At 39.1% G+C, this 14313-nt stretch overlaps 3 protein-coding genes across 3 annotated transcripts; all 3 read right to left on the bottom strand.

Annotated features, from left to right (window-relative positions):
- Positions 1–694: 694 nt before the first annotated feature.
- Positions 695–3314, bottom strand: LOC126602019 (multiple organellar RNA editing factor 1, mitochondrial-like). The gene is made up of 5 exons (XM_050268834.1): positions 2844–3314; positions 2269–2366; positions 2121–2186; positions 1139–1959; positions 695–1015 (listed from the first exon to the last, which is right to left on the bottom strand). Exons 1-5 carry the CDS (start codon positions 3236–3238, stop codon positions 1001–1003), a joined length of 1395 nt encoding a protein of 464 aa, XP_050124791.1. The 5' UTR covers positions 3239–3314; the 3' UTR covers positions 695–1000.
- Positions 3315–4982: 1668 nt separating this feature from the next.
- Positions 4983–5703, bottom strand: LOC126602016 (ferredoxin-like). Its single transcript, XM_050268831.1, has one exon. The coding sequence runs from the start codon at positions 5615–5617 to the stop codon at positions 5183–5185; it is 435 nt and encodes a 144-aa protein (XP_050124788.1). The 5' UTR covers positions 5618–5703; the 3' UTR covers positions 4983–5182.
- Positions 5704–6825: 1122 nt separating this feature from the next.
- On the bottom strand, positions 6826–13055 carry LOC126602015 (transmembrane 9 superfamily member 1). The gene is made up of 12 exons (XM_050268829.1): positions 12826–13055; positions 11441–11633; positions 11248–11352; positions 10376–10393; positions 10188–10285; positions 9953–10105; positions 9644–9778; positions 9339–9505; positions 8918–9012; positions 8410–8783; positions 7752–8025; positions 6826–7324 (listed from the first exon to the last, which is right to left on the bottom strand). The coding sequence occupies exons 1-12, from the start codon at positions 12910–12912 to the stop codon at positions 7257–7259; spliced, it is 1767 nt and encodes a 588-aa protein (XP_050124786.1). The 5' UTR covers positions 12913–13055; the 3' UTR covers positions 6826–7256.
- Positions 13056–14313: the final 1258 nt, after the last annotated feature.

Here is a 14313-nt window from a genome sequence, read left to right as displayed (position 1 = left end):
TTTATCCGGGCTTGGGACCGGCCATGTAAGACATAGGCGGAGTTTTTGACAAGAAACCTTGTTACAGAAAAAATGAAAATTGATTTGCACAGGTTTTCAGGAAAGCTGAGGACCTTATGGCTGCTTGAGGTTTACACGAGAGGTTTTAAGTTCAAGTTACATGAATGCATTGTTCTAAAAATCTCCGTCTAGCGCAGCCTAGGTCTCATTTAAACAGTAGTCGGCTGGCCAGCAACCCGATTAGTCCTAGGCATTTAAAAATTAAGAAATGACACCTAAACCTGCTTAGGCGCCCACCTAAACACCAACCTAACTTTAATTTTGCATTTTGAATTTTATTTTTCCAAAACTTTAAGAAACTTGTTGAATATCCACTCGAAAATGTAATGCCCTCGGAAAACCTTTCTTTTCTTTGTAGCACTTTCTCTTCCCGGTCATGTACCAGAGGAAGCTTGTCCAGTTCCAGGGCGTTTCCCATAGAACAACTAAATCGGGTAATAAACTGGGGTTCTTCTACCCCGTAATTTCTGTTTTTGTTGGTTATCATCCACCATGAAGCTGCAAGTCTGCAGCGGCTCTGCCGCCGCTTTCCATCCCAGGGGATGGAAATGGGAGCGCAGGGAGCACTTGGTGGTACCGGAAAGCTTTCATTACGCACGTAATTGAGTTCAAACTAATCAATCACCAATCTCAATTATCGTTTTCAAGCAATATTTAATATATTACGAAGACCGTTGGAACCAACCTTATGTAAGTCTAAATCACCAGAGTCCCAATAGAAGTTTCAAAAACTACTGCAACAAGATAAGCTTCACCGTCTCATTTCACTACGAAAGAGGATTCACAAAAGGAATTTGGCAGATTATTTACCACGGAAAGACTTCAGGAGGACAAATAATCTCCCTTCCCATCAGATCAAACATGAGAAATACACCGATTATAACTCGTCTTCCTACATCCCTTCTTGCATCGTCTTGTCTTGAGTGGCACTGGCATGTCATCAATAATTTTTCCCCTGCAAAAACCAATAACCATGAGCTATCTAAAATTTGCAGAAAATTCCATCAATTTCTCATCTCATGCTCAAATTGTAATGATACTCCACAAGTTAAAGATTCATAAACAGTGGATATCTTACTTGGTTAATCCCTGCCTGTCCCACGGGTACATAGTTACTTTGTTGGAACCTGTCATCTCCTCCATGCCCAGGGTATCTCTGGCCATTACCAGATGCCGGTCCTTGGCCATAAGCCCCAGGGTTCGGTCCTTGTCCATAAGCTCCAGTGCTCGGTCCTTGTCCATAAGATCCAGTGCTCGGTCCTTGCCCATAAGCTCCAGTGCTCGGTCCTTGCCCATAAGTTCCAGAGCTTGGCCCTTGCCCATAAGCTCCAGAGCTTGGCCCTTGCCCATAAGCTCCAGAGCTCGGCCCTTGTCCATAAGCTCCAGGTGTTCCCTGTCCTTGAAATCCACTCAAACCTTGCCCACTGGTATCAGCATGTGGGGGGCCATAATTCCTATTTTCTCCCCTAAATCCCTGCTGACCAGGAGGAGCATAATTCCTCTGATCTCCTTGTGGGAAGTTCCTGTGTTCTTCGGGACGATAACCTTGCTGCCCACCTTGGTTGTAATTGCCCTGATATGAAGGTACTGGATCTCTGCCTGGCTGATAAGCATCCCTCGCTCCGGGGGTATTCACTGGAATAGGACCTGTGTTCTCTCCTTGTCTTGGTGACCTATAATTTTGTTGTGGATAATTTTGTGATGCCTCATAGTTCCCTCCACCTTGCATAGCACCCTGTTGACTATAGGAGGGATTGCCTGGCGGATTATACGATGGTCGTTGCTGATCATATCTTTGTTGGTCACGGTTCCTGTTATTATCACGGAATCTGCCCTGCTGCCTTCCATACTGAACTGGGGGTGGTCTTGGTATGATTGTACCATTAATGTATTTGTCTCCTGATATTTATCAAAAACAACTTAAATAAATTAAAATGCTAGATATGGATGGACTAGCTCATTTGTTTACAACTCTCCAATCCAAAACAGCATAACTGGTTGAATCTGCCGATAAATTTGCAACCCGCTATTCTCAAAGAACATGATCATTAAAATCTAACCTCCATACTCCTTGTTCTGTACATCAAGGTAAGAATCTGGCAACACAAACACTACTCCAGGTAAACCTGTTAAATGTCGAACGGAGAAGTTAGCAGGATTCAAGACTATCATTTTCAATGGTAACGCAGAATGCTATCCAAAACTTACCTTCGAACTTCTGTGACTCTTCCTCAGACATCTCAACCTGAAAGCCTGTATATGTTGTAGTGCTACAAGCATACATCTTCTTTTTTGCCTCTTCCACACTGAATAACAATAAAACTTAAGAGAAGAAAAATCCAATGCATACAGTACTGCTGCAAACATAAAGCTAGCCGAAAACACGCCAAGGAACTAGTAGCATTAACAGAATCGCATCCAGGACCCAGCAAATGGTTGATAAGCAATACACATATAGCCAATAATATATCTATAGTAAGACCAATCAGAATTACATTCGATAATCGGCAACTATCGAAAAGACCCGAAAAGAACTAACATCGTCAAACGAATTCATTCCCCTCCCCTTCTTTCTTTCTAAAAGTAAAATATTTCATAGGCAAGACAGTGTAACATCTTATCAGTTCCTTTAAGGGCTCAAGGCGATTACCACAGAAACTACACAACCAAGCTCAAAATTAACAATTTCGTTCACAAATGTAATTTTACCCCAAATTTTCTTAGTAACCAAACATATTATAAAATCAAATACAATAAACATAAACACGTAGAGAGAGAGAGACCTGATGTTCAAGCCTTTAGCACAAGTCTCCTCATAATTCCTGATCATCTCTTCAGCCGGAGGCTTGTTGTCTCTCGGGAAATCCATGACGATCAGCCAGTGGTTGTAATCGCACCCTTCAAACAGTACCGTATTCGGGTCAATCTCGTCCTTTTGGTTGTTTCCGTAAGACGCCGGCCGTGCGGAGGAAACCGACGACGACCTGAAAGTCCGAGACTGGAGGAGGAGCCTCCAGGACTGTTGCGGCGATGCAGGGGATTTTTCTGAGGTGGGGGCGCGAAGTAGAGGAGAGGAAGAGGAGTGTAGAGCTGAGAGTGCGGAGGTTGTGGAGAGAGAGCGGTTGAGAGTGGAGAGACCGCTTAGGGTTCGGCGGAGGCGGAGAGAGCTCAGCGCCATGGCTAGGGTTTTGAGAATTTTGGCCTGTTCGGGGTTTTAGAGAAGAAAAGGGTTCGCTGCTCAGTGTACATTAACCCCAAATCCTGCACGCGCGCATCATTTATTCTTCCTAGAATTTCGGTTTTGCCCTTCAATTTTCAATTTTTTTTTTTAACAATCGATATTATCTATATTTTGAATAATTGATATATTATACACAGTAGGAGTGATGTGTGTTTAGCCTCACAATGAACTAACAATAATGTAGTTCAAATTCGCCTTTAACGAGAATTGAACATAGAACCTCTCACTTATTAGTGAAGAAGAATACCACTATATCGTAGTACTAAGTGGCTGAAAGTGTTTTTAAAATGGTTGAAAGCGTTTTTAATAAAATATTTTCTGAACTATATTTTAGTCAAAATGCAATTAAATCTTTAAAAAACACTTGAACTGTTTTCTGAAAGAAACACTTTTTTCTTTGGTCAAGAATACATTTTGGAGTCCTGATTTTTTTTAACGTAATATTTACACTAAAATCTCTCATTTATAAGTGAAAATAAATACTACTAGATCTTTATTACTAAGTAGTGGAGAATTTGATTTTTAATTAGTTGAATCTAAACCTAATAGACAAGTCGTATGTATCGTGTTCATGTCAATCTAGTGAAGTGTTACATGACACAAATTGGTTCGCACATTAAAATAATTTTCTTTTCACAAGCACTAATTTTGTGAGAAATTGAGAACATTTCATAGAAATATCAACACGTAAAGAAAATGATATATTTTCCGTTTCAGTTGACTTATTTTATGAAATGTGAAGTACCCGCTTGAATACTACGTTATCAAGAAGAGTAAAAATTATTATCCTAATGGTAATTTGGCCTTAAAAGCAAGGAACCATCTCGTAATTTTAAGAGATGCAATTGAATAGCTACATAGTAGATGATGAAGTATTGCAACAAATTCTGATATTATTCCTACCAGTTTCTTAAGTAAAAAAAGGACCGTTAGATCTTTTAAATTTACAAGAACGAATGGCGGAAAGGAAGGATACGGTGCTTCTCCATGTGAGTAGGTTGAAGAAGACTTGCAGCACCATACGACACCGTCACATCCACACAGAGAAGGAGAGAGAGCACCGGCAGCAGCACTTCCGAACCTCAACCACCTCAGCATGAATGCTCATTTCGAGTGCACGAGTATTTATCTGAATCGGTAAGAATGAGTGATTCACAGCCTCCTACTAACAGCGACGAAGACGATGAAGGCAATCGAGTGGAAGAAAAAGTGGATGCTGTATTAGATTTGTTTCAGAAAACATGAAGTTCTTGACTTGTCCGCCAAGAATTCGAAGCCAGTTGAAGGCTTCACATGTATTTTTGGCATTGTGAAATATAATTTTACGGGGTGTTTGATAATCCGTAACCAGAATCAACAAAAATCCAATTCCGACTCCTCCTGATTTCAATTCCTACAATTCCGACTACGGATTAGTAAGCAAGGTCTTAACACTTAATGTCCTGTTAAGCAATGTTAAAATTGATTCCCAAATCTGGTTTGAAGACATGTCCTTCACTTTTAAACTTAGAAAACTTGGGGTACCTGCTCACAAGCACTTTTAATACAAGTACTTTGAAATTTTTGATGAAAACCAGAGTGCTTCGTGGAAAAGCATTGGGAAGTTCTTCCTTCTTGAACCTTTTGCAACTCAAAAACACTTTTAATTATCTAAAAGCACCTCTAATTATTCTAAAAGCACTTCCAAACAAAGAGAGAGATTCATACAAGGGTGAGTTTACAAGATACAATGATCTCCATACCACAAATGAGAGTACAAAAACATTAAGCAACTCATATAATTAGAAACAAGACAACCTTATCCTGAAACAAACTTAAGGCAGATCCAACCAGCCAGCAGCCATCAAAACATGACGTCATCATGAGAAAGCTCAAAAGCACTTAACCAGTAAGCTCCTCTTCCTTGTGGGTCTCAAGTGTGACGTCAGACGACGGATAAGCCACACAAGTGAGCACAAATCCACCGTCCATCTGCTCATCATCCAAAAAGCTCTGGTCCGACTGATCCACACCCCCACTCACAACTTTGCCGGCGCACGAGGAGCAAGACCCTGCCCTGCATGAGTAGGGAAGGTCAATCCCGGCCTCCTCCGCCGCGTCGAGAATGTACACGTCGTCGGGGCACTCAAACTCTTGTGGCCCTTCTGGTGTGAGCAGCTTCACCTTGTAGGCAGCCATCGCCACACGCCCTCCGCGGTTGGCCTTGAGCCCGAAAAGGGCCTGACCGACGTTGGGGGATAACCGCAGGCTGGTCATCGGCTGGCCGCGGATGAAGGAGGTGCTGACCATGGTGCCTGAGAGAGCTGTGGCTGCCATGTTTGTTGGTTTGCTTTGGTTGCAAGGCTTTTTTGTGTTGTGGCTAAAGAGAGTGGGAGTGAAAGCCTTGGCGGTGTTGATAAATGGGATGGTTTGTGGAAATAGAGTGGCTACAAATGAGAGAGAGAGGATGAAGTGGCATCAACCCTTATCTGCCACGTGGCAACATCTTGTGGATCACTCTATCTTTTTATTATCACCACAGGACCATAGAGAGTGAGTGAACGTGGCGGGCACAATCCTCCTCTGAACGAGGTTTTTGGTCTTATTTCAATGGTTAGTGTTATCCCCACACGCAGTTTTATCCTACTAACTCAAGGGTTGAAGGACTCGTTTTGCGTAATTTCATGCCAGGTGAACAGACTAAGACTACCATAACCTCAATTAAATTTCATACAAGCAATCAAAATCACCTTAATGTCATGCTTAGTTACAAGCTCACGCTACTAGATCCGATAAAATTAATTAATTAATATTGGTTCTAAAATAAACTGGTAAATAATACAGAGGTTAACATCTCCTCTTGGTTGGTGGAGGTGGGAACGAAAAACATTTATGACCACATAAATTGACTGGAGATCACAAGATGTGAAATGAGCATGTGGCCGCACATACAACACTAGATCCACTCTTCCTAGCTACAAAATTAGAGGACTTGTCCTTCTCTACACCACTGGTTAAATTAAAGTTACCAAGATGGATTTAACTATAGCATTACCTGTATAACAAACAAGAGGCTATCATTTTCAGAATTCAGATCCCCTCTAAATCTCGCAGTTCGGAATTGACGGATCTCGTAATCCGAACTATTCAAGAGAGGAAGAGGGAGAGAGATCCGAACCCCTAATTCTTGTAAGGTGGAATGGTAGTATGGACTAACGGAAGCCGTAAGATTTAAGATAAGTAATCCAGATCACTCAGTCCATGAACTCTGAAATCCGAAGAGGATCTAGATTTCATTTGAAAAGCGATAATCTTAAGTTAAATAATTATGATACAAAGATTTATGTCAGTGTATAGCAAATTTTGTACAATGCAGGTCGAAAAACAGAGCTCGTTTACGGCATGGAAAGGAGCATAAATGCTATCAGCTCTTGCTGGAGACATGCTCATCCTTAATCTTCCTTATCGACACAACAAAATATTACGGAATCAATTGTCATTCATACAAGTTACAAGAAATACTCGAAATAAATCGATCAAAGATGTAAAGACACAATGTGTGGTTTCACCGTTTCAGACAATGATACTTATATATGCAAGGTACAGATGGAATCAAAATTCACAAGTCGTTACATAACTCAGAATCAAAGGTTCGTTTTCGGAGACGGAGAGTAACGGGGCACCTATTTGTGAAAGGTCGAAAAAAAAGAAAATAATGAAATAACAGGAGTTCGACATCCGCTAACTTAGATTATAAAACAATCTCTGCATCTAAAATTAAGGCTTTCACTTACAGCCGGGGAAAACAAAAAAATCTCAGGGCTTTACCGAGTCCAGAGAAGAATACATCCCTGTCCTCAAACCCTGTGATTTCAGTCTCTAGTGGTTACTGGATCCCCATCCCTGACCACGTACCTCAACAACGGCCAATCTACTCAGAGAATCTCCATCAGGTCCATTTCCTCGCGGAGATGCTCTAGTCGCACTTGATGTTTCTGTAGATCCTCCTTACAAACAAATTAGAACCCAGATATCCAACAGCTCCTGCACATTCAAAAAAGGAAACAAATGAAACACAGATTAAATAATTTTTCTGGCACTTTTTTACTTTTCTAGCGTTTATAATCAAGAGGCGAGGGAGAATATGGCACTCAGGAAGAAACATTTCTTCTTAGTAACTAGGCAACTAATGCTCAGGTCAAGCATATAGTTCAACAAAGTAATGACCACTGTAAAAACGCCTTTAAATACATAGGCCAACAACATGATAGCCTACTTTCCAGCTCCATGCTGGTTGGGTGGGAGCAAGAGTTGAGCAAAAAAAAAAAATTTGACATCTACGAATCCTTGAAGTGGCTACTTTTCAGCTGCCATGCTGGTTGGGTGGGAAGAGTCGAGAACAAAAAAATTGACATCTATAAATCCTTGATGTGGAAATAAAAGTCAAGTTAGTGTATAAGAGAAAACTCACCGCAAAGGATTCCTAAGCCAAGGCAAAACATCAAAGTGTATCCAAAATAGAAGCTGGTCTGGAAGAAACCCGACATCTTGGTCTTTGCATAGTAGTAATATATAGAATACAAGTACACGTAGACAGCTGTTGATGCAGCAGAAAAGAAAGAAGTCCATTGCCAGTGGTAGTTCTCAGCATTAAGCAAGAAGTATGTCCCCACAATTGTCACGCACACAGTAACAATGATGAGAATCAGAAAAACAAGCAGCATAAAGCCATAGACATAATACACCTGTTAAGACACAAAGACGAAGAAATACGTTAGCATTCATGGTAATCACCGTCAACACTCAACGACAATCATGCACTTTTGCCACAATAGACTAACAACTTTCTCAACAATATAGAATCTTCTCATATGTGCTGTAACAGAACTTCACTGAGTCTTTCACGAACAAATGATTCCTATCATTGCTTTCAAGACATAAAATTCAGCTAATGAAATTCGTGACTTCTACAATTTTCACAAGCTTGGTCTCATAATGACCAACTATTGTAAGTGTAACTTTGTCTAAGGAATGGCATGCACTGCCAATGTTTGTAACGTTATTTGGTACTCAGATCTATTAATCAGCAAGTCTATACTATAAAAAGCACATAGTTATCGAAATTTCACCTTGTAATTCCAGAAGGATGTGAAGACAAAATACATTTCGATAAATATGCTTCCAAAGGGCAGAAGTCCTCCCATCAATGAGACTACAGATGGGGTTAAATACCATTTCTTCTCAGGAATAGGACGAGGAATGGTTTTCACACGACAAGGATTGTTAGGAGCACCACTCCAGTTTCTTCCAACAACTGTACCAAGAAGTGCTAGAGGAAAAGAGATGAATGCCCAAATCACAAAAACAACCACCATTGTACCAAAAGGAATAGCAGCCAGTGACCCGTAAAATATAGCAATTGTGTTCAAGATGAACCCAATCCCAAAGCACATAAATGGAAATAGAGATGCTGTGAGTATCATTGACTTTATCCAATTTTTACCTGATAAAACAACGAATAATATTTCAGAAATAACACAAGCTCAGAAATATCCAAACAAAGGTTGTTGTGATTTGTTAGAAGGCTTAAACAGAATGAATACCATATCTATCATATGAATTAAATTAAATACGTACCACCATGTCTTGAATACATCCCACCACTTACATAACCAGAAATGAAAGATGTAAGGGCGTAACACACTATGAAAGTTGTAACAATTGCACCTCTCCTGAGACACCAAATAAAAAATGATGTAAGACATAATACTCTATTAAAGTTCTAGCAATTCTTCCCAGGTACACAAATAGTAATTAACTATTTAGCATGCAAAATCAGATAACAAGCTAAGAGCTAAGACAGGGAAAGATTAATGTGTGGTGATGCATCGCTGGCCTAATATTAATTACACCAACATATAAGTATGCAAGACTTATATATTTATGATTCAAACATAAACATTTCGAAAATCATAAAAAAATATTTAAATAAAAAAACTAGGAAAGTGGAAAACCCAAAATAGCATCCCAAGTACTTTTGAGCAAGTAGTCAACATACCCAACATACAACATCCCAACAATTGCCAGTAAGATGACGAGAAGAACAAGCAACGCTAGCTGAGCGCCCGTGCCAACAACGGCTGAAAGAATAACCAAATTTCGAGAAGGCCGAAAAACATCCCCATGCACAAGTTTCCACCCAGACTCTTCACTGACATCTCTTTCCTACAATAGGCACATTTTCAAAAGGGTTACCAGTCACCACACAAGGACGGTATCTATTGTATCTCTATCTACGTCACATAAGAAAAATAACAAAACATCTAAAAGAAGGATGATATGATTAAAATCATTAGATCATACCAGAGTCTCCAGATCGTCGTCTTCCCGAGCATACTTTGCATAGTCATTCCTAAGAGTCCGCATCAATATCATTGACACCAAACCAGTAAGGAAAATAACCATCATGAATGAATTGAAAATCGAGAACCAATGTATCTGCAAATTGCAAAATGATCATACAGCTCATTAAAAAACCAAAAAGAAAAAAGCATTATTAAGCAGCCAATGTTAAAATCCCTTGCAGACTTAATTCTCCTGAATTTAGAATAATATGCTGTCAGCGTCAGAAATAAAAATAAGTTAACATATAAACACATAATCAGTTATTACTTGGTGCTCAAAAAAAGGGTAGTCCAAATAGACATCAAATCGACGTGCAAATGTGATAGTGGTTGCAATCCATTTGACAGAGTAAGTTAGGTCCAATTTCTTCCCTGCTTCCAACGGCTTTGGACTATCTTGAGTGAGATTCACATGAATGATCTACAAAATTATAAACTATAATGAATATCATAGATCCTCAAGCCCGCTATTAAAGCCACATCTGATATGGAGAATCACAAACCTGATCTTTATTGTATTTAACAATAATATTTTTATGCGTGTAAAGGACATGCTTGCCATTTTCACTGTTCTTGTCCGGGTGCAACTCACCAACAAAGCCTAGAACGTCATGAGAAGATGAAGATCAATTTAATAGGATGATAACATAAACGTGAGCTCAAAATTTGAAGGAATGAGTATGATGCATACCCCATAAAGGCAGATCATCTGAACATGCATCCAGCACAGCAACGTCCAGGGAAGATAATATGTTAAAGATACAAAATATAGGATCAGTGAATGCCCCAAACGAATTGACCACAAAACATAGAGAAAATAAACCCTTGCAATAGATCCCCACAAAGATCTAGATTCCCAAACACATAATAAAGCTACTTTTCAGATAATTGTGAGCATTTCCTACGTGTATAGACTCTATAATACTGTTCATGAAAATGTAATTAACACAAATTTCTTGTAGTTAAACATCAAGTTTCCTCAAGTTCCGTGTGTTGTAAGGTTATATTGAATTTGGCAACAATTAGACTGTAGGTCATGAGGCATGGACTTGTCAGTCACAACACACGTTTGCTTAACTATCTTATATGACTAAGAAAACATACAAGTACATATTTTTATTGCATCAGCAATATTATTGTCCAAACATAAGCATGAGAAATGTTCTTAATATTGATTTAAAGATAATTCTGCCATACTCTTTTGCTTCCTAAATCACTCTCTCCCATGCACTAGATAAGTATGATTCATCTTTCACACTTGCCATAACATTGTATATCCAGGAATGCAATGATGTCATAACAATGGAACCAACGCACCACCGACTCCCCCAGAAAAAAAAATGCATACTAAATACCAATAAAAGTACCGATTTTGTAAATCAAAAGTCCATAAGTATGTTGGATTTTTTTTTTTTTTTGAACAAAAAGTATTTTGGAATGTTTACTCAGGACATCCAACAAAAACTTTTTATGCATCTAGAAACACCATACATCGATTTAATCTAAACAAATATTTCATACTGTCTATATATATTGTATTAAATAATTTTATGTAAAACATACCCATGAAAAATTCAAACCAGTAGTTATTCTCGATTGCATCCTTGAAGTGTTTAACCTTTTGATCGTCAAGTTCAAGTTGGCAAATGGTAGCCCTGTCCACATTTTCTGAACAGAGAAATGAAACAAATCAAGTTGCAATTAAATACCACAATCCATCAACAAAAATTATAGCAGAGCATGGAAGTCCACATACTTTGAAACTTTATCTCAATCTGGCTATCAATCAGCTCATTTCCACCCAGGACTTCACCAAGGCCACCCCATTTGTGAGCAGCATTTTCAGATTGATGACAGAAAGGAAGACTGTAGTAATTGTATGTTTCTTGTGGATTATTGTAGGGCCCAACTTTATTCACCCAAAGGGTAACTGATTCTTCTGTTTTATACTGCAAACGAAAGCAAGGGAGCATTAGAACATTTAGACATAATTTATAATTAGATCAAGCATGGATCAATCCAAGATCAATTATCCTAGCAGCACAGGAAAGTGTGAAATTAGAACTAGTCAACAAATGGTTTGAAGTTAGATTAATAATACAGATGACAGAATGACAGTGTATGTGAAAGTCTAGTTAACACGTGATGATTACGGAAAAAGGCTTCATCCTAACGTCTTTTACATCTATAATTCAACGCAATCAGCCATCTGTAAATGCTTCATTAGAGCATCAGGATGTCTCCACCTTAGTGTGTTTTCAAAGTAACCTTTTTTTCTTTTTTGAGAATAAACGGTAACAATTTATTAAAACAATAGCATGAATTACAAAATAGTGGATAAGAAATCCACCAACTAGCAAAACTAGCTAAGACCTCTCATGTAGATCTATTTACAAGTATCAACCAAAATCATTACGGCTGCTAACATATCCCACACTATATGAGTTCGTTGAATGAATACGGGTACCTGACTTATGGATAGATGTACGGTACATTAGCACTCATAAAGTTTTTTTTTTTTTTTGACATGGTAAGGCAAGCTTCTTGTGTTACGATTGCAGATTGACTTGCAACCTGTTTTTGGTGAAGCTGGATCGCATTCATATGTAATTTTCAGTGTTATATATGCATTGCGATATTAGCTATCTATACAAAGTAGTTTTCAAGTTCCAAGATCTGCACTTTCGAGAAGCTTCATGTCTTTCTCTATGCTAAAGGCATCCATGCGCAAATCTACTCAAATGCAAGCATAAACCCCAACGTACACAAATTTCGTCATCGATTTCCTTGAGGCCCCTGGAACCCATTATCATAATACCAAAACCCTATATTAAAATCACCATTGCAAGTCCCAATTCGCCAATATAAGCGCTATCGTAGGTACCCATAAGACAAAAACAGCAACAATACGACCAATAAGCAAACCCAGTTAAGATCTCACCCTAACAAACACATACACAAACAAGCCGTACAAATTACAGATCTGAATCCGAATTCAAAGATTAAAAGGACAAACATAGCGATCTACCAGGATTTAGTGAGAGAGCCAATGTTAGGGTTTGAGCAGCACAAAATGGAAGAGAGAGAGAGAGAGAGAGAGAGAGAGAGAGAGAGAGAGAGACAGAGGGTGAAGTAATTTACCTTGTGATCTGACTCGGAGGCGAAGGCGGGAGCGAGGAGGAAGAAGACGAAGAGGAGGGGTGAGAGAGATCGGACGGAGGAGAACATGGCGATCGCCGGCGAGGGTGGGATCTGGACGGTGAGCGTGAGAAGGTGGTGTAATGTTTTGTGTTGTGATCTCTCCCAGAGGCAGAGGAGGCAGAGGCTGAGGCTGATGCCACTCGGACTCGACTCAATTACTCTCTAAAGTCTTCTCAAAAGATAGACTTCGGAACGCATCTTTCTTTCTTTTTCCTTTAATTTAATTTGGGCCTTTTGGGCTTTATGGTTGGGCTTTTTGTTTCTGTCTTTTGTCCTTTGGAGACTGAGTTTATTGGGCTGTTATGGATCATTGTTGTTTCACAACAACCAAATATCACATCGGCATCCTTGTAATGTGTATCCTTTCACAAAAACCCCAATACCTACCATACAAAGCTCTACCTTGGAAGTATCTTACTGGTGGTCAAAGGGAGACTAAAATGGTTTTGTGAGTTTTCTCGGCTTTCAAAAAGGTGGACTGTCGAGGTGAAGCCAAAAGATGGTCCTTTTTTTATGAAGAAAAAAAAATCATAGAGGCCTCTACCTTGAAACCTGGGACTAGCACTGTTGCCAAATTGAGAGCATGTACCTCATTTGGAAGTCTCATCTTATTCCAATGGAGAGCTTGGAAGTCTTCTTACACCATGCGACGGGGTTTGCACCGTGCAAGCCATTTTGAATTGGGAATCGGCAAAATTAAGGCTCATGATTATACAACACCATATTTTTGTTCGCATTAAGGATTTGACTGACAATCTCAACAGAGTTTGAACTTTCGTATCATCTGTTAACTTATTTATCGACATTGGCATTATTTTCTTAAATTTTTTTGGTATGAACCATACTAGTCTTGAAGAGTCGTACTATATGTTGAGAGAATCTAGGGTTTCACATGGAGTCATTTCAAAGGTGAACCTATAGATTCACACAAATTGTCAATCACTCTTGCTCTCGTGAGAAAATCTATGGGCAAATTTTTTTTGTTTTTATAATTACTTACTTTCAGGATGAAATTTGAATCATAGAAGCTTTAGGCAAAGGACTGTGATGCTTGAGGTTTGGGAATGTGAGAAAACAAGCACATGAACAAAACAAAAGTGCCCGACAAGAGGCTATCTTCATATCCTTGATCTTGTTTTTCTTCGTGTCTGTGTTTCTTTCTATTGGAGAGATCTTTTCAAATCATTACGGTCCTTGTTTTTATCTTCAAGTTGTAACATGACATTAGAAGATGACAATATTAGTGGGACAAGGATTGCATGTCCTTCCTTTTTTCATGTCCTTCTATGCCCTCTTATTTGTGTGATCACGGTTAAACCACATCAACATTTTATATTACTATTCATTTTTGTCTTATTATCTTTATAAAAAAATAATATAAAATGTTGACATGGCTTAACCGTGACCACACAAAACAGGAGGGCATGG

The sequence above is a fragment of the Malus sylvestris genome, chromosome 15, assembly GCF_916048215.2.
Source record: "Malus sylvestris chromosome 15, drMalSylv7.2, whole genome shotgun sequence".
NCBI lineage: Eukaryota > Viridiplantae > Streptophyta > Magnoliopsida > Rosales > Rosaceae > Malus > Malus sylvestris.
This window is presented reverse-complemented; position numbering and strand designations above follow the sequence as displayed.